The sequence below is a fragment of the Somniosus microcephalus genome, chromosome 15 (genome assembly GCF_052327205.1).
Source record: "Somniosus microcephalus isolate GS21.2 chromosome 15, FLI_Smic_1.0, whole genome shotgun sequence".
Classification (NCBI taxonomy): Eukaryota; Metazoa; Chordata; class Chondrichthyes; order Squaliformes; family Somniosidae; genus Somniosus; species Somniosus microcephalus.
The window spans coordinates 14132374-14155858 of NC_141001.1; the positions used below are offsets into that span (position 1 = coordinate 14132374).

Sequence of the window (23485 nt, forward strand, 5' to 3'; positions counted from 1 at the left end):
TTCTTCATGTTTTAAATTCATTTTTGGGGTCTTGGTGTTGCTAGCAAGTCCGGCATTTATTGCCCATCCCTAGTTGCCCTTGAGAAGGTGGTGGTGGGTCGTCTTCTTGACTGTCCAAGCCGGGATGGTGTGTGACTTGGAGGAGAACTTGGAGGCATCTGCTGCCCTTGTCCTTCTAGGTGGCAGAGGTCACAGGCTTGGGAGGTGCTATGGAAGAAGCCTTGGCGAGTTGTATCAGTGCATCTTGTAGATGGTACACACTGCAGCCACGGTACATCGGTGATGGAGGAAGTAGATGTTTAAGCCAGTGGATGAAGTACCGATCAAGTGGATTGCTCTTTCCTGGATGGTGTCGAGCTTTTTAAGTGTTGTTGCAGCTGCACTCATCCAGGCAAGTGGAGAGTATTTTAGAACATTCATGACTTGTGGGTTGTAGGTGGTAGAGAAACTTTGGGGAGTCAGGAGGTGAGTCACTTGCTGCAGAATACTCAGCCTCTGACCCGCTCTAGTAACCACGATATTTATGGCTGCTCCAGTTCAGATCCTGATCAATGATGTTGATGGTAGGGGATTCGACGATGGTAATGGCATCGACTGTCAAGGGGAGGTGATTAGTAACGTTCCCGTTAAGCTACGCGACCACGCAGTGGTCAAGACGTCCCGTACAGGCCGTTCACTGGCTTTTGCATAGGAGAAACCGCGCATGCGCGGAGATTTGAATGGGCCATGCAACCACTTAAAGGGGCTGCGCACCCAAAACAAATTACAGGGAACATTGATGGTTAGGCTCTCTCTTATTGGAGATGGCCATTACCTAGCACTTGTGTGCCATGACTGTTACTTGACTCTTAAAAGCACAAACCTGAACATTGCCCAGACCTTGTTGCATGCAGATACGGTCTGCTTCATTATCTGAGGAATTAGGAATGGTTCTGAACACTGCACAATCATCAGCGAACAGCCCCACTTTTGACCTTATGTTGGAGGGAAGGTCATTGATGAAGCAGCTGAAGATGGTTGGGCCTAGGACGCTGCCCTGAGGAACTCCTGCAGCGATGTCCTAGAACTGAGATGATTGGCCTCTAACAACCACAACCATCTTTCTTTGCATTCATAGAATGGTTACAACACAGAAGGAGGCCATTCGGCCCGTCGAGCCTGTGCCAACTTTCTGCAAGAGCACTGCAGCTAGTCCCACTCCCCCGCCCTTTCCCCATAGCCCTGCAAATTGTTTCGTTCAGCTACTTGTCCAATTCCTATTTGAAAGCCACGATTGAATCTGCCTCCACCACCCTCTCAGGCAGTGCATTCCAGATCCTAACCACTCGCTGTGTAAAAATGTTTTTCTTCATGTTGCCTTTGGTTCTTCTGCCAATCACCTTAAATCTGTGTCCTCTGGTTCTCGACCCTTTCGTCAATGGGAACAGTTTCTCTCTACTCTGTCTAAACCCTTCATGATTTTGAACACCTCGATCAAATCTCCTTTCAACCTTCTCTCCTCTAAGGAGAACAACCCCAGCTTCTCCAGTCTATCCACGGAACTGAAGTCCCTCATCCCTGGAGCCATTCTTGTCAATCTTTTCTGCACCTGCTCGAAGGCCTTCACATCCTTCCTAAAGTGCGGTGCCCAGAAGTGGACACAATACCCCAGTGGGTTATAAAGGTTCATCATAACTCTGCATTCATTATTAAACCGTGAGCCCTTGCCTCCTGTACGTGGTTGGAAATGAAGTTTCTGAATCATATTGTTGAGTTCTACTGGCTAAAAATTAAGTGCTGAGCAAGTAACTGGTCTTGATTTCTGCTAATGAGAGTGTCTGTAGCTCGTTGGTAAATTAATGGGGCATCCATCAGTACCAGACAACTGAGTCACAAGAAGTAGATTCGCTGACAGATTGCCAGACACACTCCAATTGACCAATTTCAATCCTAATGGGTATTGAGCATTCCAAAAGTGAGGAAAATTGCATCTGTCAAAGAATAAATGAAGTGTCATTCAATTAAAAAGCTGGATCTTTCTTCAGCGATAACTGCTTTTGCTCAGCCCTCTCTCCGTGATGAAATGGTATGGACTCTTACTGCCTGAGCTGCGTCCAGTTGCTTTGGCCACTGTCTCTGTGAGCATCTTTCTCTTACGGACAGACTGGTTTCTGGTCCATTTACCTCAAATACCTGGAGTTACCAGAGTGCACAGTGTGACGTGCCAGGGGCTAACAGTCCTGTTGAGGCCAATTACCAACCAGGAGCAGAAGCGGGAGCAGTCCAATTTCTCTTCGTGTTCATTTCAGCTTTAGATTGTTGACCAACTCACTCTCGGCAAGAATACCTTGCAGCCTGTGATCTAATCGAGGGGTTTACATCATAAAAGAAGCTGTCTCCTGTACCGTATTCTGCAGTAATTATTACTCTGAGCCCGTCTCCTGTACAGTATTCTGCAGTAATTATTACACTGAGCCCCTGTCTCCTGTACAGTATTCTGCAGTAATTATTACACTGTGAGCCCCTGTCTCCTGTACCGTATTCTGCAGTAATTATTCTGCAGTAATTATTACACTGTGAGCCCCTGTCTCCTGTACCGTATTCTGCAGTAATTATTCTGCAGTAATTATTACACTGTGAGCCCCTGTCTCCTGTACAGTATTCTGCAGTAATTATTACACTGAGCCCCTGTCTCCTGTACAGTATTCTGCAGTAATTATTACACTGAGCCCCTGTCTCCTGTACAGTATTCTGCAGTAATTATTACATTGAGCCCCTGTCTCCTGTACAGTATTCTGCAGTAATTATTACACTGAGCCCCTGTCTCCTGTACAGTATTCTGCAGTAATTATTACATTGAGCCCCTGTCTCCTGTACAGTATTCTGCAGTAATTATTACACTGAGCCCCTGTCTCCTGTACATAAGAAGTAGGAGCAGGAGTAGGCCATACGGCCCCTCGGGCCTGCTCCGCCATTCAATAGGATCATGGCTGATCCGAACCTAGACTCACGTCCACTTCCCTGCCCTCTCCCCGTAACCCCTAATTCCCTTATCTGCTAGGAAACTGTCTATCTCCGATTTAAATTTATTTAATGTTGCAGCTTCCACAGCTCTCTGGGGTAGCAAATTCCATAGATTTACTACCCTCTGAGTGAAGAAGTTTCTCCTCATCTCAGTTTTGAAACGGCAGCCCCTTATTCTAAGATTATGCCCCCTAGTTCTAGTCTCACCCATCAGTGGAAACATCCTCACCGCATCCACCCGATCAAGCCCCCTCACAATCTTATATGTTTCGATAAGATCACCTCTCATTCTTCTGAACTCCAATGAGTAGAGTCCCAACCTACTCAACCTTTCCTCATACGTCAACCCCCTCATCTCCGGAATCAACCGAGTGAACCTTCTCTGAACCGCATCGAGAGCAAGTATATCTTTTCTTAAATATGGAAACCAAAACTGCGCGCAGTATTCCAGGTGTGGCCTCACCAATACCTTGTATCACTGCAGCAAGACTTCCCTGTTATTATACTCCATCCCCCTCGCAATAAAAGCCAAGATTCCATTGGCTTTCCTGATCACCTGCTGCACCTGCATACTAACTTTTTGTGTTTCATGCACCAGGACCCCCAGATCCCTTTGTACTGTAGCACTTTGCAGTTTCTCTCCATTTAGATATTGGGCCAGAAATTCGTGAACGGGGCTTGCCGCGCATGCAAGCCCCGTATATGCACTTACCCGACGCTCCTGCCGATCACCTCCAGGGACGCCTGGAATTGGTGTTTCAAAAAGAAGAATCCCGGGCAGCGTATGACGTCACGCCGCCCAGGAGTGCAGCCAGCGCGAAGCCTGGAGCGTGCAGTGCAAGTGAGACACGCCCCTTTAAGGTCTCATTGTAGTAGGACACGCCCCCAATCTCTCCAAGCAGCTGCAGAGGACTTTGTAGTTACACAGCTGCAGGGAAAGTAAGTTATCTGCTATTTGATGAATGTTTTGTGAACTTTTATAAAAATTTTAAAAATGTTTACATTATTTTGAAGAATCTGAAGTAGTTTTAAACAGAATTAAAGCAATTTAAAGACTTTTAAAAGCCCTAAAAGAATTTTTTTAATTCCATGTATTTATTTAGCAATGTCGTCGTCATACGTGTCTTCACACTGTTCCCTTTGGGGAACTGTATGAAGTGGTGGAAGGATTTATGGCCATGATTAACGCTCATTCCGTGACCGTAACCATCTTTGAACCAGCCATTAGGGCGGTTAGTCCTATGGCGGGAGGATTTTACGGGCTCCCACAAGCTATACAAGGAGGGGGGGCCACCCACACCCACGGACGCAAATATCCCACTGGATGTCAACCCAGAATTTAGAGCCGGAGCTCCGACTCCACTTGCCGGGACTGTCTGGAGCGGGGTTCGAAACCCTACCCTGATCTGGCCCAGCGGCGGGGATCCTACCGCTATGCCAAAGGCCCAATCCGATTAGCAACGTGAAATGGCTGGAATGAGCACAATTCACGGCATTAAAAGAACTCACAATTGAACTGATGATGACCTCAGCAATCTCCTCAAGGAGGTGGAGGCGCAGCGCCTGCTCATCATTGGTAATGAGAAGTCAAAGGTGCCGCAAAAAGGGCAGATGATAGCTTGGTCTTTCAAGTGGCAGCATAGGGCTCCAGTCACGGGGAGGGAAAAGGCGCAGGAAACGTATGGGTGTCACCTTTTGTGCGGAGTGGGCCTTTTGCGTAGCAGTAAGCATCCCCGCCGCTGGGCCAGAAGGAGTAGGGTTTCGAACCCCACTCCAGACAGTCCCGGCAAGTGGAGTCGGAGCTCCAACTATAAATTCTGGGTGGACATCCAGCGGGATACTTGCGTCCGTGGGTGTGGGTGGCCCCCCCCCCCCTCAGATGGGTTGTTGGAGCCTGTAAAACCCTCACGCCATAGGACTAACCACCCTAATGGCTGGTTCAAAGATGGTTACGGTCACGGAATGAGCGTTAATCACGGCCATAAATCCTTCCACCACTTCATACAGTTCCCGAAAGGGAACAGTGTGAGGATATGTACGACGATGACCTCTTGCGCAATGCACCTCCTTGGACCCTCAGTCGCAGATGCGAGGAGGCAAATCGTGCAATTGTTAAATTTTTCATTTTTTTTACATGTAAAATGTTGGCCCAGTAATTCCCTTCCAAATGCGCGAGTACGGTCGGGGTACTTACGCGTCTGGCCGGAGGAAATGCCGGTTTTCAGCATGCACAGCGCATGCGGGGAAAACCGGCATTTCCTGTCCTCTGAACGAAGGGGTTCAGAGGCAAAACGCATGCGCAGTAAAATTCGCCGCTTTCATTCATGATTTCAGTGAGGTCAAGTCCTTACAACTTACACATGAAAAAAGCATGGGTACAGTTGCTCCAGAGGCTGCGGAGGAAGATATTTCTTATCGTGGAGCTTCTGAAAGTATGTATGTCTGTATATATTCCTTTGCGTGTTATGTATATATTCCTTTACTTATGTGTATGAATGTATTATTTAATTATGACTTTCAGAGAAAGTAACTTATTGGAAAATCATAATTAGAAACATACATTCATACACATTAGTAAAGGAATATAAAACATACATACATATACGTAAAGGAATATATGCGGACATACATACATAATTACTTATTACTGATGAAAAGTTTCTTTCTTAAAAGTGCTGGAAATGTTACATTACTCATTTTAGAACACTCATTTTCACATTCCATTCACACAGCCACAATTGCTCCTTCTACCTACCGTTCTGAAAACCCGTTTAAAAAAAAAAATTTAAACTTTAAAACTTACTTAAAATTTCTTAAAATAACTTCCCTCCCTTTCCCAAACAAAAATATTGCCTTTCAGAAGCTCCACGATAAAATATATCTTCCTCCGCAGCCTTGGAACAACTTTACACCTGCTTTTTTCAAGTGTAACTTGTAAGGACTTACCCTCACTGAATCCATGAATGAAATCTACGAAGTTCACTGCGCAAGCGCTGCCTGTGCAGTCGCACGCGCTGTGCCTATGAACCCCTTCGTTCCGAGGTCTGGAAATGCCGGCGTTCCCCGCATGCGCTGTTCATGCTGAACACCGGCATTTCCAACGGCCAGATGCGTGAGTACCCCGACCGTACTCACGCCTTTGGTCACGAATTTCTGGCCCAATAACTTGCTCTTTGATTTTTTCTGCCAAAATGCATAACCTCACACTTTCCAATATTTCATCTGCCAAATCTCTGCCCACTCACTTAGCCTGTCTATGTCCTTTTGCAGGTTTTTTATGTCCTCCTCACTCACTGCTTTCCCTCCCATCTTTGTATCGTCGGCAAACTTGGATATGTTGCACTCGGTCCCTTCCTCCAAATCGTTAATATAGATTGTAAAGAGTTGGGGTCCCAGCACTGACCCCTGTGGAACACCACTAGTTACTGATTGCCAGCCCGAGAATGAAGCATTTATCCCAACTCTTTTTTCTGTTAGATAGTCAATCTTCCACCCATGCCAGTATATTACCCCCAATCCCGTGATTTTTTATCTTGATCAGTAATCTTTTGTGTGGAATCTTGTCAAATGCCTTTTGGAAATCCAAATACACTACATCCACGGGTTCCCCTTTATCCACCCTGTATGTTACGTCCTCAAAGAATTCGAGCAAATTTGTCAAACATGACTTCCCCTTCATAAAACCATGCTGACTCTGTCCTATCAAATTATGTTTATCCAAATGCTCTGTTACTGTTTCCTTAATAATGGACTCCAACATTTTGCCAACCACAGATGTTAGGCTAACTGGTCTATAGTTTCCAGCTTTTTGTCTACTTCCCTTCTTAAATAAGGGTGTTACATTAGCAGTTTTCCAATCTGCCGGGACCTTTCCTGAGTCCAGGGAGTTTTTGAAAATAATCACCAATGCATCCATGATCCCTACCGCCACTTCTCTCAAGACCCTAGGATGTTGGCCATCAGGTCCGGGGGATTTATCCACCTTAAGTCCCATTATTTTACTGAGAACCATCTCCTTAGTGATTTTAATCATGTTTAGCTCCTCCCCCCCCCCATTGCCCCCTGTTTGTCCAGTGTTGGGATATTTTTAGTGTCCTCTACTGTAAAGACTGATACAAAATATTTGTTCAGCGTGTTTGCCATCTCCATGTTCCCCACCACTAATTTCCCGGTCTCATCCTCTAAGGGACCAACGTTCACTTTAGCCACCCTTTTTCTTTTTATATAGCTGTAGAAACTCTTGCTATCTGTTTTTATATTTTTTGCTAGTTTACTTTCATAATCTATCTTCCCTTTCTTAATTAATCTTTTAGTTATTGTTTGCTGGCTTTTAAATGCTTCCCAATCTTCTATCTTCCCACTAGATTTGGCTACTTTATATGCCCTTGTTTTCAGTCGGATACTATCCTTTATTACTTTACTAAGCCATGGATGGCTGTCTTTTCTTTTACTCTCCTTTTTCCTCAGTGGAATATATTTATCTTGAAAGATGTGAAATATCTCCTTGAATGTAGACCACTGCTCTTGTACCGTCTTACACTTTAATCTTTTTTCCAGTCCACTTTAGTCAATTCTACTCTCATACCTTCATAGTCTCCTTTATGTAAGCTCAGTACGCTGGTTTGAGATGCAACTCTCTCACCCTCAAACTGAATTTGGAATTCAACCATATTATGGTCACTCATTCCAAGGGGATCCTTTACTAGGACATTTTTTATTAATCCTGTCTCATTACACAGGACCAGATCTAAGATTGCCTACCCCCTGGTTGGTTCAGTTACATACTGCTCAAGGAACCCGTCCCTAATACACTCTGTGAACTCTTCCTCAAGGCTGCCATGCCCAATTTGATTAGTCCAGTCAATGTGAAAGTTAAAATCCCCCATGATTATAGCTGTTCCCTTATTACAAGCCCCAACTATTTCTTGATTTATACTGCGACCAACAGAGTTGCAACTGTTAGGAGGCCTATAGACTACGCCCACTAGTGACTTTTTCCCCTTATTATTCCTTATCTCCACCCAAACTGTTTCACTATCCTGATCCTTTGACCCAATATCATTTCTGACTATTGCAGTGATTCCATCCTTGATTAACATAGCAACCCCACCTCCCTTTCCTTCCTGTCTGTCCTTCCTAATTGTCAAATACCCTTGTATGTTTAGTTCCCAGTCATGATCATCTTGCAGCCATGTTTCCGTAATGGCCACCAGATCATACCCATGTGTAGTTATTTGTACCGTCAACTCGTCAATTTTGTTACGAATGCTGCGTGCATTCAGATAAAGAACTTTCAAATATGTTTTCTGACAATTTATTCGTTTTTACCCCTTTTACTACTTTACCTTTATCATTATACATTCTGCCTCTTCCTGACACGCTCTGGTTTTTAATTTCCCCACTGCTACCTTGCTCTATTTCCTTCTCCGCTGTCATTTTTATTTTTCGCTCTCTTAAAACCTCCCCCCCACCAATTAGTTTAAAGCCCTCTCTACAGCCCTAGTTATTCGATTCGCCAGGATTCTAGTCCCAGCACTGGCCAAGTGAAGTCCGTCCCAACGGAACAGCTCTCTCCTGTCCCAGTACTGATGCCAGTGTCCCAAGAAGCAAAACCCATTTCTCCCACACCAGTCTTTGAGCCACACATTTAACTCTCTAATTTTATTTACCCTAGCCAAATTTGCACGTGGCTCAGGTAGTAATCCAGAGATTATTACCCTTGTGGTTCTGCTTTTTAATTTGGCCCCTAGCTGCTCAAACTCCCCCAGCAGAACCTCTTTCCTTGTCTTATCTATGTCGTTGGTACCAACATGGACCACGACAACTGGATCCTCCCCCTTCCACTCCAAGTTTCTCTCCAGCCCAGAGGAGATGTCCTTAACCCTGGCACCGGGCAGGCAACACGGCCTTCGGGACTCTCGCTCTCGGCTGCAAAGAACCCTATCTATCCCCTTAACGATACTATCCCCTACCACTACAACATTTCTTTTAACTCCCCCCCACTTGAATGGCCCCCCGCTCCACGGTGCTGTGGCCAGGTTGCTCATCCTCCCCGCAGTCCCCGCTCCCATCCTCGGGGAGTAAGAGCCTCAAACCTGTTGGACAAGAGCAAGGGCTGCGGCTCCTCCAACACTACCTCCTGGATCCCCGTACCTGCCTCACTTCTAGTCACACCATCCTGTCCCTGGCCACGGACTACATCTGAATTAATTAATCTAATTGGTGTGACTACCTCCTGAAACACAGAGTCCAGGTAACTCTCCCCCTCCCTGATGTGTCGCAGTGTTTGAAGCTCGGACTCCAGCTCATCAACAAGGAGCCGGAGTTCCTCGAGCAGCCAACACTTACTGCAAATGTGATCACCGTGAGCATCAATGGTGTCCACCAGCTCCCACATATTGCAGCAGAAACACATCACCTGCTCTCCCATTCTATGTAATTAATTACATTTATTATTATTATTTTTAAATTATATATTTAAGGGCCCTGGTTTACAAACTGTCCTGCTACACCACAGAGACCTTAAAAACAATAAACCACAGCGTTAAAGTTTTTAAAAAGAGAGAAATACTCCCAACCAATCACTTACCTGCTTTGTGGTGACGTCACAACTCAATTACTTTTTACTTCTCTCCTTCTGAGATTGGAGATTGGTGAGGCCTACCCGCGCCTCGGGCTCACCTTTTGTAGGTCGCTGCCACTCGGACTGCTCCCGCCGCCGCTCTGAGTATTCTGCAGTAATTATTACACTGTGAGCCCCTGTCTCCTGTACAGTATTCTGCAGTAATTATTACACTGAGCCCCTGTCTCCTGTACAGTATTCTGCAGTAATTCTTACACTGAGCCCCTGTCTCCTGTACAGTATTCTGCAGTAATTATTACACTGAGCCCCTGTCTCCTGTACAGTATTCTGCAGTAATTCTTACACTGAGCCCCTGTCTCCTGTACAGTATTCTGCAGTAATTATTACACTGAGCCCCTGTCTCCTGTACAGTATTCTGCAGTAATTATTACACTGAGCCCCTGTCTCCTGTACAGTATTCTGCAGTAATTATTACACTGTGAGCCTGTCTCCTGTACAGTATTCTGCAGTAATTATTACACTGTGAGTCCCTGTCTCCTGTACAGTATTCTGCAGTAATCATTACACTGAGCCCCTGTCTCCTGTACAGTATTCTGCAGTAATTATTACACTGAGCCCCTGTCTCCTGTACAGTATTCTGCAGTAATTATTACACTGAGCCCCGTCTCCTGTACAGTATTCTGCAGTAATTATTACACTGAGCCCCTGTCTCCTGTACAGTATTCTGCTGTAATTATTACACTGAGCCCCTGTCTCCTGTACAGTATTCTACTGTAATTATTACACTGTGAGCCTGTCTCCTGTACAGTATTCTACTGTAATTATTACACTGAGCCCCTGTCTCCTGTACAGTATTCTGCAGTAATTATTACACTGAGCCCCTGTCTCCTGTACAGTATTCTGCTGTAATTATTACACTGTGAGCCTGTCTCCTGTACAGTATTCTGCAGTAATTATTACACTGTGAGCCCCTGTCTCCTGTACAGTATTCTGCAGTAATTCTTACACTGAGCCCCTGTCTCCTGTACAGTATTCTGCAGTAATTATTACACTGAGCCCCTGTCTCCTGTACAGTATTCTGCAGTAATTCTTACACTGAGCCCCTGTCTCCTGTACAGTATTCTGCAGTAATTATTACACTGAGCCCCTGTCTCCTGTACAGTATTCTGCAGTAATTCTTACACTGAGCCCCTGTCTCCTGTACAGTATTCTGCAGTAATTATTACACTGAGCTCCTGTACAGTATTCTGCAGTAATTATTACACTGTGAGCCTGTCTCCTGTACAGTATTCTGCAGTAATTATTACACTGTGAGTCCCTGTCTCCTGTACAGTATTCTGCAGTAATCATTACACTGAGCCCCTGTCTCCTGTACAGTATTCTGCTGTAATTATTACACTGTGAGCCTGTCTCCTGTACAGTATTCTGCAGTAATTATTACATTGTGAGTCCCTGTCTTGTGTACAGTATTCTGCAGTAACTATTACACTGAGCCCCTGTCTCCTGTACAGTATTCTGCAGTAACTATTACACTGAGCCCCTGTCTCCTGTACAGTATTCTGCAGTAATTATTACACTGAGCCCCTGTCTCCTGTACAGTATTCTGCAGTAATTATTACACTGAGCCCCGTCTCCTGTACAGTATTCTGCAGTAATTATTACACTGAGCCCCTGTCTCCTGTACAGTATTCTGCTGTAATTATTACACTGAGCCCCTGTCTCCTGTACAGTATTCTACTGTAATTATTACACTGTGAGCCTGTCTCCTGTACAGTATTCTACTGTAATTATTACACTGAGCCCCTGTCTCCTGTACAGTATTCTGCAGTAATTCTTACACTGAGCCCCTGTCTCCTGTACAGTATTCTGCAGTAATTATTACACTGAGCCCCTGTCTCCTGTACAGTATTCTGCAGTAATTCTTACACTGAGCCCCTGTCTCCTGTACAGTATTCTGCAGTAATTATTACACTGAGCCCCTGTCTCCTGTACAGTATTCTGCAGTAATTATTACACTGAGCCCCTGTCTCCTGTACAGTATTCTGCAGTAATTATTACACTGTGAGCCTGTCTCCTGTACAGTATTCTGCAGTAATTATTACACTGTGAGTCCCTGTCTCCTGTACAGTATTCTGCAGTAATCATTACACTGAGCCCCTGTCTCCTGTACAGTATTCTGCTGTAATTATTACACTGTGAGCCTGTCTCCTGTACAGTATTCTGCAGTAATTATTACATTGTGAGTCCCTGTCTTGTGTACAGTATTCTGCAGTAACTATTACACTGAGCCCCTGTCTCCTGTACAGTATTCTGCAGTAATTATTACACTGAGCCCCTGTCTCCTGTACAGTATTCTGCAGTAATTATTACACTGAGCCCCGTCTCCTGTACAGTATTCTGCAGTAATTATTACACTGAGCCCCTGTCTCCTGTACAGTATTCTGCTGTAATTATTACACTGAGCCCCTGTCTCCTGTACAGTATTCTACTGTAATTATTACACTGTGAGCCTGTCTCCTGTACAGTATTCTACTGTAATTATTACACTGAGCCCCTGTCTCCTGTACAGTATTCTGCAGTAATTATTACACTGAGCCCCTGTCTCCTGTACAGTATTCTGCTGTAATTATTACACTGAGCCCCTGTCTCCTGTACAGTATTCTACTGTAATTATTACACTGTGAGCCTGTCTCCTGTACAGTATTCTGCAGTAATTATTACACTGAGCCCCTGTCTCCTGTACAGTATTCTGCTGTAATTATTACACTGAGCCCCTGTCTCCTGTACAGTATTCTACTGTAATTATTACACTGAGCCCCTGTCTCCTGTACAGTATTCTGCTGTAATTATTACACTGAGCCCCTGTCTCCTGTACAGTATTCTGCAGTAATTATTACACTGAGCCCCTGTCTCCTGTACAGTATTCTGCAGTAATTATTACACTGAGCCCCTGTCTCCTGTACAGTATTCTACTGTAATTATTACACTGAGCCCCTGTCTCCTGTACAGTATTCTGCAGTAATTATTACACTGAGCCCCTGTCTCCTGTACAGTATTCTGCAGTAATTATTACACTGTGAGCCTGTCTCCTGTACAGTATTCTGCAGTAATTATTACACTGAGTCCCTGTCTCCTGTACAGTATTCTGCAGTAACTATTACACTGAGCCCCTGTCTCCTGTACAGTATTCTGCAGTAATTATTACACTGAGTCCCTGTCTCCTGTACAGTATTCTGCAGTAATTATTACACTGAGCCCCTGTCTCCTGTACAGTATTCTGCAGTAATTATTACACTGAGCCCCTGTCTCCTGTACAGTATTCTGCAGTAATTATTACACTGAGCCCCTGTCTCCTGTACAGTATTCTGCAGTAATTATTACACTGAGCCCCTGTCTCCTGTACAGTATTCTGCAGTAATTATTACACTGAGCCCCTGTCTCCTGTACAGTATTCTGCAGTAATTCTTACACTGAGTCCCTGTCTCCTGTACAGTATTCTGCAGTAATTATTACACTGAGTCCCTGTCTCCTGTACAGTATTCTGCAGTAATTATTACACTGTGAGCCTGTCTCCTGTACAGTATTCTGCAGTAATTATTACACTGTGAGCCTGTCTCCTGTACAGTATTCTGCAGTAATTATTACACTGTGAGTCCCTGTCTCCTGTACAGTATTCTGCAGTAATTATTACACTGTGAGTCCCTGTCTCCTGTACAGTATTCTGCTGTAATTATTACACTGTGAGCCTGTCTCCTGTACAGTATTCTGCAGTAATTATTACATTGTGAGTCCCTGTCTTGTGTACAGTATTCTGCAGTAACTATTACACTGAGCCCCTGTCTCCTGTACAGTATTCTGCAGTAATTATTACACTGAGCCCCTGTCTCCTGTACAGTATTCTGCAGTAATTATTACACTGAGCCCCGTCTCCTGTACAGTATTCTGCAGTAATTATTACACTGAGCCCCTGTCTCCTGTACAGTATTCTGCTGTAATTATTACACTGAGCCCCTGTCTCCTGTACAGTATTCTACTGTAATTATTACACTGTGAGCCTGTCTCCTGTACAGTATTCTACTGTAATTATTACACTGAGCCCCTGTCTCCTGTACAGTATTCTGCAGTAATTATTACACTGAGCCCCTGTCTCCTGTACAGTATTCTGCTGTAATTATTACACTGAGCCCCTGTCTCCTGTACAGTATTCTACTGTAATTATTACACTGTGAGCCTGTCTCCTGTACAGTATTCTGCAGTAATTATTACACTGAGCCCCTGTCTCCTGTACAGTATTCTGCAGTAATTATTACACTGAGCCCCTGTCTCCTGTACAGTATTCTGCAGTAATTATTACACTGAGTCCCTGTCTCCTGTACAGTATTCTGCAGTAATTATTACACTGTGAGCCTGTCTCCTGTACAGTATTCTGCAGTAATTATTACACTGAGCCCCTGTCTCCTGTACAGTATTCTGCTGTAATTATTACACTGAGCCCCTGTCTCCTGTACAGTATTCTACTGTAATTATTACACTGAGCCCCTGTCTCCTGTACAGTATTCTGCTGTAATTATTACACTGAGCCCCTGTCTCCTGTACAGTATTCTGCAGTAATTATTACACTGAGCCCCTGTCTCCTGTACAGTATTCTACTGTAATTATTACACTGAGCCCCTGTCTCCTGTACAGTATTCTACTGTAATTATTACACTGAGCCCCTGTCTCCTGTACAGTATTCTGCAGTAATTATTACACTGAGCCCCTGTCTCCTGTACAGTATTCTGCTGTAATTATTACACTGAGCCCCTGTCTCCTGTACAGTATTCTACTGTAATTATTACACTGTGAGCCCCTGTCTCCTGTACAGTATTCTGCAGTAATTATTACACTGTGAGCCCCTGTCTCCTGTACAGTATTCTACTGTAATTATTACACTGAGCCCCTGTCTCCTGTACAGTATTCTGCTGTAATTATTACACTGAGCCCCTGTCTCCTGTACAGTATTCTGCAGTAATTATTACACTGAGCCCCTGTCTCCTGTACAGTATTCTGCAGTAATTATTACACTGAGCCCCTGTCTCCTGTACAGTATTCTGCAGTAATTATTACACTGAGCCCCTGTCTCCTGTACAGTATTCTGCAGTAATTATTACACTGAGCCCCTGTCTCCTGTACAGTATTCTGCAGTAATTATTACACTGAGCCCCTGTCTCCTGTACAGTATTCTGCAGTAATTATTACACTGAGCCCCTGTCTCCTGTACAGTATTCTGCAGTAATTATTACACTGTGAGCCTGTCTCCTGTACAGTATTCTGCAGTAATTCTTACACTGAGCCCCTGTCTCCTGTACAGTATTCTGCAGTAATTATTACACTGAGCCCCTGTCTCCTGTACAGTATTCTGCTGTAATTATTACACTGTGAGCCTGTCTCCTGTACAGTATTCTGCAGTAATTCTTACACTGAGCCCCTGTCTCCTGTACAGTATTCTGCAGTAATTATTACACTGAGCCCCTGTCTCCTGTACAGTATTCTGCAGTAATTATTACACTGAGCCCCTGTCTCCTGTACAGTATTCTGCAGTAATTATTACACTGAGCCCCTGTCTCCTGTACAGTATTCTGCTGTAATTATTACACTGAGCCCCTGTCTCCTGTACAGTATTCTGCAGTAATTCTTACACTGAGTCCCTGTCTCCTGTACAGTATTCTGCAGTAATTATTACACTGAGTCCCTGTCTCCTGTACAGTATTCTGCAGTAATTATTACACTGAGCCCCTGTCTCCTGTACAGTATTCTGCAGTAATTATTACACTGAGCCCCTGTCTCCTGTACAGTATTCTGCAGTAATTATTACACTGAGTCCCTGTCTCCTGTACAGTATTCTGCAGTAATTATTACACTGAGCCCCTGTCTCCTGTACAGTATTCTGCAGTAATTATTACACTGAGCCCCTGTCTCCTGTACAGTATTCTGCAGTAATTATTACACTGAGCCCCTGTCTCCTGTACAGTATTCTGCAGTAATTATTACACTGAGCCCCTGTCTCCTGTACAGTATTCTGCAGTAATTATTACACTGAGCCCCTGTCTCCTGTACAGTATTCTGCAGTAATTATTACACTGAGCCCCTGTCTCCTGTACAGTATTCTGCAGTAATTATTACACTGAGTCCCTGTCTCCTGTACAGTATTCTGCAGTAATTATTACACTGAGCCCCTGTCTCCTGTACAGTATTCTGCAGTAATTATTACAGTGTGAGCCCCTGTCTCCTGTACAGTATTCTGCAGTAATTATTACACTGAGCCCCTGTCTCCTGTACAGTATTCTGCAGTAATTATTACACTGAGCCCCTGTCTCCTGTACAGTATTCTGCAGTAATTATTACACTGAGCCCCTGTCTCCTGTACAGTATTCTGCAGTAATTATTACACTGAGCCCCTGTCTCCTGTACAGTATTCTGCAGTAATTATTACACTGAGCCCCTGTCTCCTGTACAGTATTCTGCAGTAATTATTACACTGAGCCCCTGTCTCCTGTACAGTATTCTGCAGTAATTATTACACTGAGCCCCTGTCTCCTGTACAGTATTCTGCAGTAATTATTACACTGAGCCCCTGTCTCCTGTACAGTATTCTGCAGTAATTATTACACTGAGTCCCTGTCTCCTGTACAGTATTCTGCAGTAATTATTACAGTGTGTGTTAAAATTGAAGTCTCTGGATCATTTTGCATTCTAATGGCTGCAAGTTAGCTGGCCCTGATTTCCACCGATGAGAGTAGGGATAGAACATTCTATTTTAAAATAATCTTATATTTATCAACTAACTGTGGATAATGCCACAGTCAATTTGCTAGTTTTCCAAGTTAGAGTAAGAGTTGTGGGATTTGCTGACTCTCTCGACCTCTGTGTTTGGACATTAAGCGTACGTCGCTCACTGTGCACTCCTGCAGTTAGTGCACATCTAGAGATACGGTTGATCAGCCTCCTAGATGTGCTAAGTTGCATGAAATAAATGCATCAATACTTGTCTCCAAAATGATCTGGGAGGAAGGATTATTGGCCTTGAAAATCCCTTGCCCCTCTCCTCCATTGGCGATTCCCCAGGCTTCCTTTCATTGATAACTCTCATTCACCTTATGGGAATGAATTGACTCGTGATAGCTCCAGACCTTGCTGAATGAGGCAGTGTTAGCAATGGCCACCATACTGGCGGTTTCAGAAAGGATTTCACACCAAATAGCTGAACACAATGAGGCTGTTTTTACAGGGCTGCTCCATTGTGTTTTTTGTCCTGTGTTTGGTGTTAAAGTTCAGTGTCTCTCTGACCAAGTTTTTGGTCACCTGCCCTAATTTCTCCTGACGTGGCTTGATGTAAAAAATGTTGTCTTATAATATTTCTGTGAAGTGCCTTGGGATGTTTTACTACATTAAAGGTGCTATATAAACACAAGTTGTTGTTGTCTCCATGTACTATCTGTGTATAACCGTGTACTATTGCTGCATGGCCTGTTCAATGTGAAATTGTGTTCAAACATGAAGAACGTGCCTCCACCTCACCATAAATTCCTCCCTATTTTTGTCGCTTCTCCCGCAGCTGTTGATTCCTGGCCAGTTGTGATTTGGGTGCTTGTGGTAGGAGCACAGTAACAGGAGTAGGCCATTGAGCTGATCTGCGATCTAACTCCTTGTACCCACCTTTGTTCCATATCCCTTAATAACTTTGGTTAACAAAAATCTATCAATCTCCGATTTAAAATTAACAATTGATCTCGAATCAATTGCCGTTTGCGGAAGAGAGTTCCAAACTTCTACCACCCTTTGTGTGTAGAAGTGTTTCCTAATTTCACTCCTGAAAGGTCTGGCTCTAATTTTTAGTCTATGCCCCCTAGTCCTAGAATCCCCAACCAGCAGAAACAGTTTCTCTCTATCTACTCTAGCTGTTCTCCTTAATATCTTGAAAATGTTGATCAGATCACCCCTTAACCTTCTAAATTCTAGGGAATACAATCCTAATTTGTGTAATCTCTTCTTGTGACTTAACCCTTGAAGTCTGGGTATCATTCTGATAAACCTACGCTGTACTCCAAGGCCAATATATCCTTCCTAAGGTGGTCCTCTGATATCTTGCCCTGTTTGAGAGAGGACGGCAGCACTACTGAATCCCAACATCAATACACACTTTCTGGGGGCGGGGTTGTTGGGTAATCAATGAACAGCGACCCCTAGGGCTCAAATGCATCAGTCCCGAAGTGACTGTTTTGTAGCTGCAGGGAGGTATCCCAGTGATGGGGTGATCTTTAGTTTTCTAAAAGTATCCACACAGAGTCAAACAGGAACTCACTTTATATGCTTACATTTCACCCATGCTGTATTGGATTTATAGTTTGATGGGGTGTCAGTATCTCACGGTGTATGTGGCTGTAATGAGCTTGTAAATTGTGGCTGTGAGTAGGGTAAGTGACACATTTCTTATATTCATGCATCATATCTTGGAAAGTTCGAATGCTTGGTACTCCTCACACCCACCATAACTCACTGTCCCCATTAACTCCACTTGTGCCTTTACCAGCATTGAGCTGCCGCCTTGTGACACTTCATTTTCACTGTGCCATGTCTCCCAGTACTGAGCAATGTGACTACAGACACTGAGCTCGACAGAAGAATTGGATGGTGTATCACAGTGCCTGAAGCCACCTCGCACAGCCTATAGTCTTCATGTGCAGTAGATGTGATGTTGCCAGTCAGTGAGCAGCATTGTTTGTGGTTCTGAACAGAGGCGTGTGTGATTGAGGCAGGAGCACATTGAGGTAATGATGCAGTGCAAAACAGTCAGTCAAATTTGGGTCTGGTATGTGTTGGCCCAGTGACGTGGACAGGACTGTCTGCTCCAGTCTTAACCAGTTTAGACTTTCCCGTCAGACATCCAGAGTGAGCTCTGTCCTTCATACATCAGTAGAAGGGGATTCATGACCATTTAGTCTTCTGTAGAGTGAAGGGTCAAGTTGAATTGCTAGCCTTCAGGAGCTGCCTACTGTTTCTGAGCAGGTACAAGTTCAATTCGACACATTACAGCACCAAGTGCTCTGCGAGCGAGCAGGGCTGCATACTGAGGGTTACCCTGATAATTACCACTGCTGCTAATCTCTGAACTCAGAACTAGCTGTTAATGACCTTAGTTTTACTTTTTCAGATATATAGAGATTCTGAAAGATCACAAGACAAAACTGCTTTGGGATGAGCAAATTGGTGAGCATTACTTCGAATATAAAAGGTGAGTTTTTTTTAAATGGTCACTTAAAAAGCAAATCAGTAAACTTCCCTGACATTGCCTGCTCCCCCGCTCCTCTCCACTTGCCTCCTCTTCGCTCTGCTAGTCCTCACCAATTCTCCCCGTGGTGCCTATCCACTATACTGCTGAGGTGGAACATTAAATGCTGTGAAAGATTTCACAAACAATCGAGCGATAAACCAGATATACAGTGTTCAGGGCACAATTTCAAAATTTGATGATGACACAAAACTTGGAAGTATAGTGAACAGTGAGGAGGATAGTGTTAGACTTCAAGAGGACATAGACAGGCTGGTGAAATGGGCTGACACATGGCAGATGAAATTTAATGCAGAAAAATGCGAAGTGATACATTTTGGTAGAGTGAGGAGAGAAAAAATAAACTACAGGGTACAATCCTAAAGGGGGTGCATAAACAGAGAGACCTGGGGTTATATGTGCACAAATCATTGAAGGTAGCAGGGCAGGTTGAGAAAGCAGTTAAAAAAGTCCTGGGCTTCATGAATAGAGGTATAGAGTACAAAAGCGTGGAAATTATGATAAACCTGTATAAAACACTGGCTCGGCCTCAACTGGAGTATTGTGTCCAATTCTGGTCACCGCACTTTAGGAAGGATGTGAAGGCCTTAGAAAAGGTGCAGAAAAGATTTACGAGAATGGTTGCAGGGATGAGGGACTTCAGTTACGTGGATAGACTGGAGAAGCTGGGGTTGTTCTCCTTAGAGCAGAGAAGGCTGAGAAGAGATTTGATAGAAGTGTTCAAAATCATAAGGAGTCTGGACAGAGTAGAGAGAGAGAAACTGTTCCCATTGGCAGAGGGGTCGAGAATCAGAGGACACAGATTTAAGGTGATTGGGCGAAGAACCAAAGGCGACATAAGAAACTTTTTTACTGAGCGAGTGGTTATGATCTGGAATGCACTGCCTGAAAGGGTGGTGGAGGCAGACTTAATCACAGCTTTCAAAAGGGAGTTGGATAAGTACCTGAAAGAAAAATAATGGCAGAGGGCTCCAGAATCAGAGGACACAGATTTCTTTCTTTCTACTTTCTTCTTAGGCAGTCCCTCGGAACCGAGGATGACTTACACAGATTTAAGCTGTAAATGGGAGATGAGCCAGGTATAGAGATGTTAATGGAAGATGAACCAGGTATAGAGGTGTTAATCAGAGATGAGCCAGGTATAGAGATGTTAATGGAAGATGAACCAGGTATAGAGGTGTTAATGGAAGATGAGCCAAGCATAGAGGTGTTTGGGAGATGAACCAGGTATAGAGATGTTAATGGGAGATGAACCAGGTATAGAGATGTTAATCAGAGATGAGCCAGGTATAGAGATGTTAATGGGAGCTGAGCCAGGTATAGAGGTGTTAATGGGCGATGAGCCAGGTATAGAGATGTTAATGGGAGCTGAGCCAAGCATAGAGGTGTTAATCAGAGATGAGCCAGGTATAGAGATGTCAATGGGAGATGAGCCAAGTATAGAGGTGTCAATGGGAGATGAGCCAGGTATAGAGATGTTAATGGGAGATGAACCAGGTATAGAGATGTTAATCAGAGATGAGCCAGGTATAGAGATGTTAATGGGAGATGAGCCAAGTATAGAGGTGTTAATGGGAGATGAGCCAGGTATAGAGATGTTAGTGGGTGTGATATATAGGCCTCCAAATAGTAATATGGAGGTGAGGGAAGGCATAAAAAGGGAAATTAGAGAAGCGTGCGATAAGAGCACAGCTGTCATCATGGGTGACTTTAATTTACATATTGATTGGAGTACCCAAATTAGTAAAAATTCTGAGGAGGAGGAATTCCTGGAATGTTTTCGGGACGGTTATCTGGACCAATATGTCGAGGAGCCGACTCGAGATCAGGCCATTTTAGACTGGGTATTGTGCAATGAGAAGGGACTTATCAGCAATCTTCTTGTACGAGGCCCCTTGGGTCAGAGCGATCATAACATGATCGAGCTCTCAGTCGAGATGGAGAGTGAGGAAATTGAATCAGAGACTAAGGTCCAGAACTTAAATAAAGGGAATTACGAGGGTATGAGACGGGAATTGGGTAAGATTGATTGGGTGGTGTTTCTGGGGGGATTGACAGTGGATAGACAATGGCAAGCATTCAAAGATAGAATGGAAGAATTCCAGAACATGTTTATACCGGTTTGGCATAAAAATAAACCTAAAAAGGTGACTCAACCGTGGATAACGAGGGAAATTAGGGACAGCATAAAATCAAAAAAAAGGGCATATCAACTGGCAAAAAAAAGCACCAGACCGGAAGATTGGGGGCAGTACAGGATACAGCAAAAGAGGACAAAGGGATTAATCAGGAAGGGGAAAATAGAATACGAAAGTAAACTTGCAGCAAACATAAAGACAGACTGCAAAAGCTTTTATCGGTATATCAGGAGGAAAAGACTGGTAAAATCCCAAGTCGGTCCCTTGCAGTCCGATTCGGGAGAATATATAATGGAGAATAAGGAAATGGCAGACCAATTAAACTCATACTTTGGTTCTGTATTCACAAAGGAGGACACAAATAACCTCCCAGGAATATCGGCAAACATAGGGACTAATGAGAGGGAGGAGCTGACAGAAATTAGTATCTCTAGGGATATGGTGTTGGGTAAGTTGAGGGGACTGAAGGCCGACAAATCCCCGGGGCCTGATAAACTACATCCTAGGGTACTTAAGGAGGTGGCCCTGGAGATAGCAGATGCTCTAAGGATCATCTTCCGGAACTCCATTGACTCGGGAACAGTACCCGTGGATTGGAGGGTAGCTAATGTTACCCCAATATTTAAAAAGGGGGGTAGAGAGAAAGCAGGGAATTATAGACCAGTAAGCCTTACATCGGTTGTGGGCAAAATGCTAGAGTCCATTATTAAGGATAAAATAGCGGAGCACTTGACAAATGGGGAAAGGATCGGACAGAGTCAACATGGATTTACAAAGGGTAAATCGTGTTTGACTAATCTGCTGGAATTTTTTGAGGAAGTAACTGGTAAAATAGATGGGGGAGAGCCAGTGGATGTGGTGTACCTTGACTTCCAGAAAGCCTTCGATAAGGTTCCACACAAAAGATTATCATGCAAAATTAAGGCTCATGGAATTGGGGGCAAAGTATTAACGTGGATAGAGAACTGGCTGGCGGATAGAAAACAGAGAGTTGGAATAAACGGCTCGTTTTCGGAGTGGCAGGCAGTGACCAGCGGGGTGCCGCAAGGATCTGTCCTGGGACCCCAGCTGTTCACAATATATATAAATGATCTGGATCAGGGAATTGGATGCAATATTTCCAAATTCGCTGACGACACTAAACTAGGAGGAGGGGTGGGCTCTGATGAGGATGTCAGGAGGCTACAGTGCGATTTGGACAGGTTGGGGGAATGGGCGGATACGTGGCAGATGCACTATAATGTGGATAAATGCGAGGTTATCCACTTTGGGGGTAAAAACAGGAGGGTAGATTATTATCTAAATGGCAATAGATTGGGAGATGGGGAAGTGCAGAGGGACCTGGGTGTTCTTGTGCACCAGTCACTGAAGGAGAGCATGCAGGTGCAACAGGCGATTAAGAAGGCAAATGGTATGTTGGCCTTCATATCAAGGGGGTTCGAGTATAGGAATAGGGATACCTTACTACAGCTGTACAAGGTGCTGGTGAGACCGCATCTGGAGTATTGTGTACAGTTTTGGTCGCCCCATCTGCGGAAGGATGTTCTTGCCATGGAAAGAGTGCAACGGCGATTCACCAGGCTGATACCTGGAATGGCGGGAATGACCTACGAAGAGAGATTAAATAGATTGGGCTTGTACTCACTGGAGTTTAGAAGATTGAGAGGGGATCTCATCGAAACATATAAAATTATGGCAGGCCTGGACAGGCTGAATTCAGAGAGAATGTTTCCAATGGCCGGGGAGCACAGAACCAGGGGCCACAGTCTAAAAATAGCGGGCAAATCATTTAAAACAGAGATGAGGAAGAATTTCTTCACTCAAAGAGTGGTGAGCCTGTGGAATTCCCTGCCACAGAGGGCTGTGAAGGCTAATTCAATAAATATTTTCAAGAGAGAATTGGATATATTTCTGAAGGCTAAGGGGATTAAGGGTTACGGAGAAAAGGCGGGGACGGGGTACTGAACTGGTAAGATCAGCTATGATCTCAGACGAAGATCAGCCATGATCTCATTGAATGGCGGAGCAGGCTCGAAGGGCCGAATGGCCTACTCCTGTTCCTATCTCTATGTTTCTATGTTTAATGGGAGATGAGCCAGGTATAGAGATGTTAATCAGAGATGAGCCAAGTATAGAGATGTTAATGGGAGATGAGCCAAGTATAGAGATGTTAATGGGAGATGAGCCAAGTATAGAGATGTTAATGGGAGATGAGCCAGGTATAGAGATGTTAATCAGAGATGAGCCAAGTATAGAGATGTTAATCAGAGATGAGCCAGGTATAGAGATGTTAATGGGAGATGAGCCAAGTATAGAGATGTTAATCAGAGATGAGCCAGGTATAGAGATGTTAATGGGAGATGAGCCAAGTATAGAGATGTTAATGGGAGATGAGCCAAGCATAGAGATGTTAATGGGAGATGAGCCAGGTAT

The 23485-nt window shown here is 44.2% G+C and overlaps 1 protein-coding gene across 5 annotated transcripts in view; it reads left to right on the forward strand.

Annotated features, from left to right (window-relative positions):
• chid1 (chitinase domain containing 1) overlaps positions 1-23485 on the forward strand; it is a 359637-nt gene that overhangs the window by 320723 nt on the left and 15429 nt on the right. For all 5 annotated transcript variants that reach the window (XM_086007507.1, XM_086007504.1, XM_086007503.1 and 2 more), the window contains one exon: positions 18777-18857. In XM_086007507.1, the coding sequence (XP_085863633.1) occupies positions 18777-18857 (81 nt within the window). The remainder of the gene's footprint in view (positions 1-18776; positions 18858-23485) is intronic.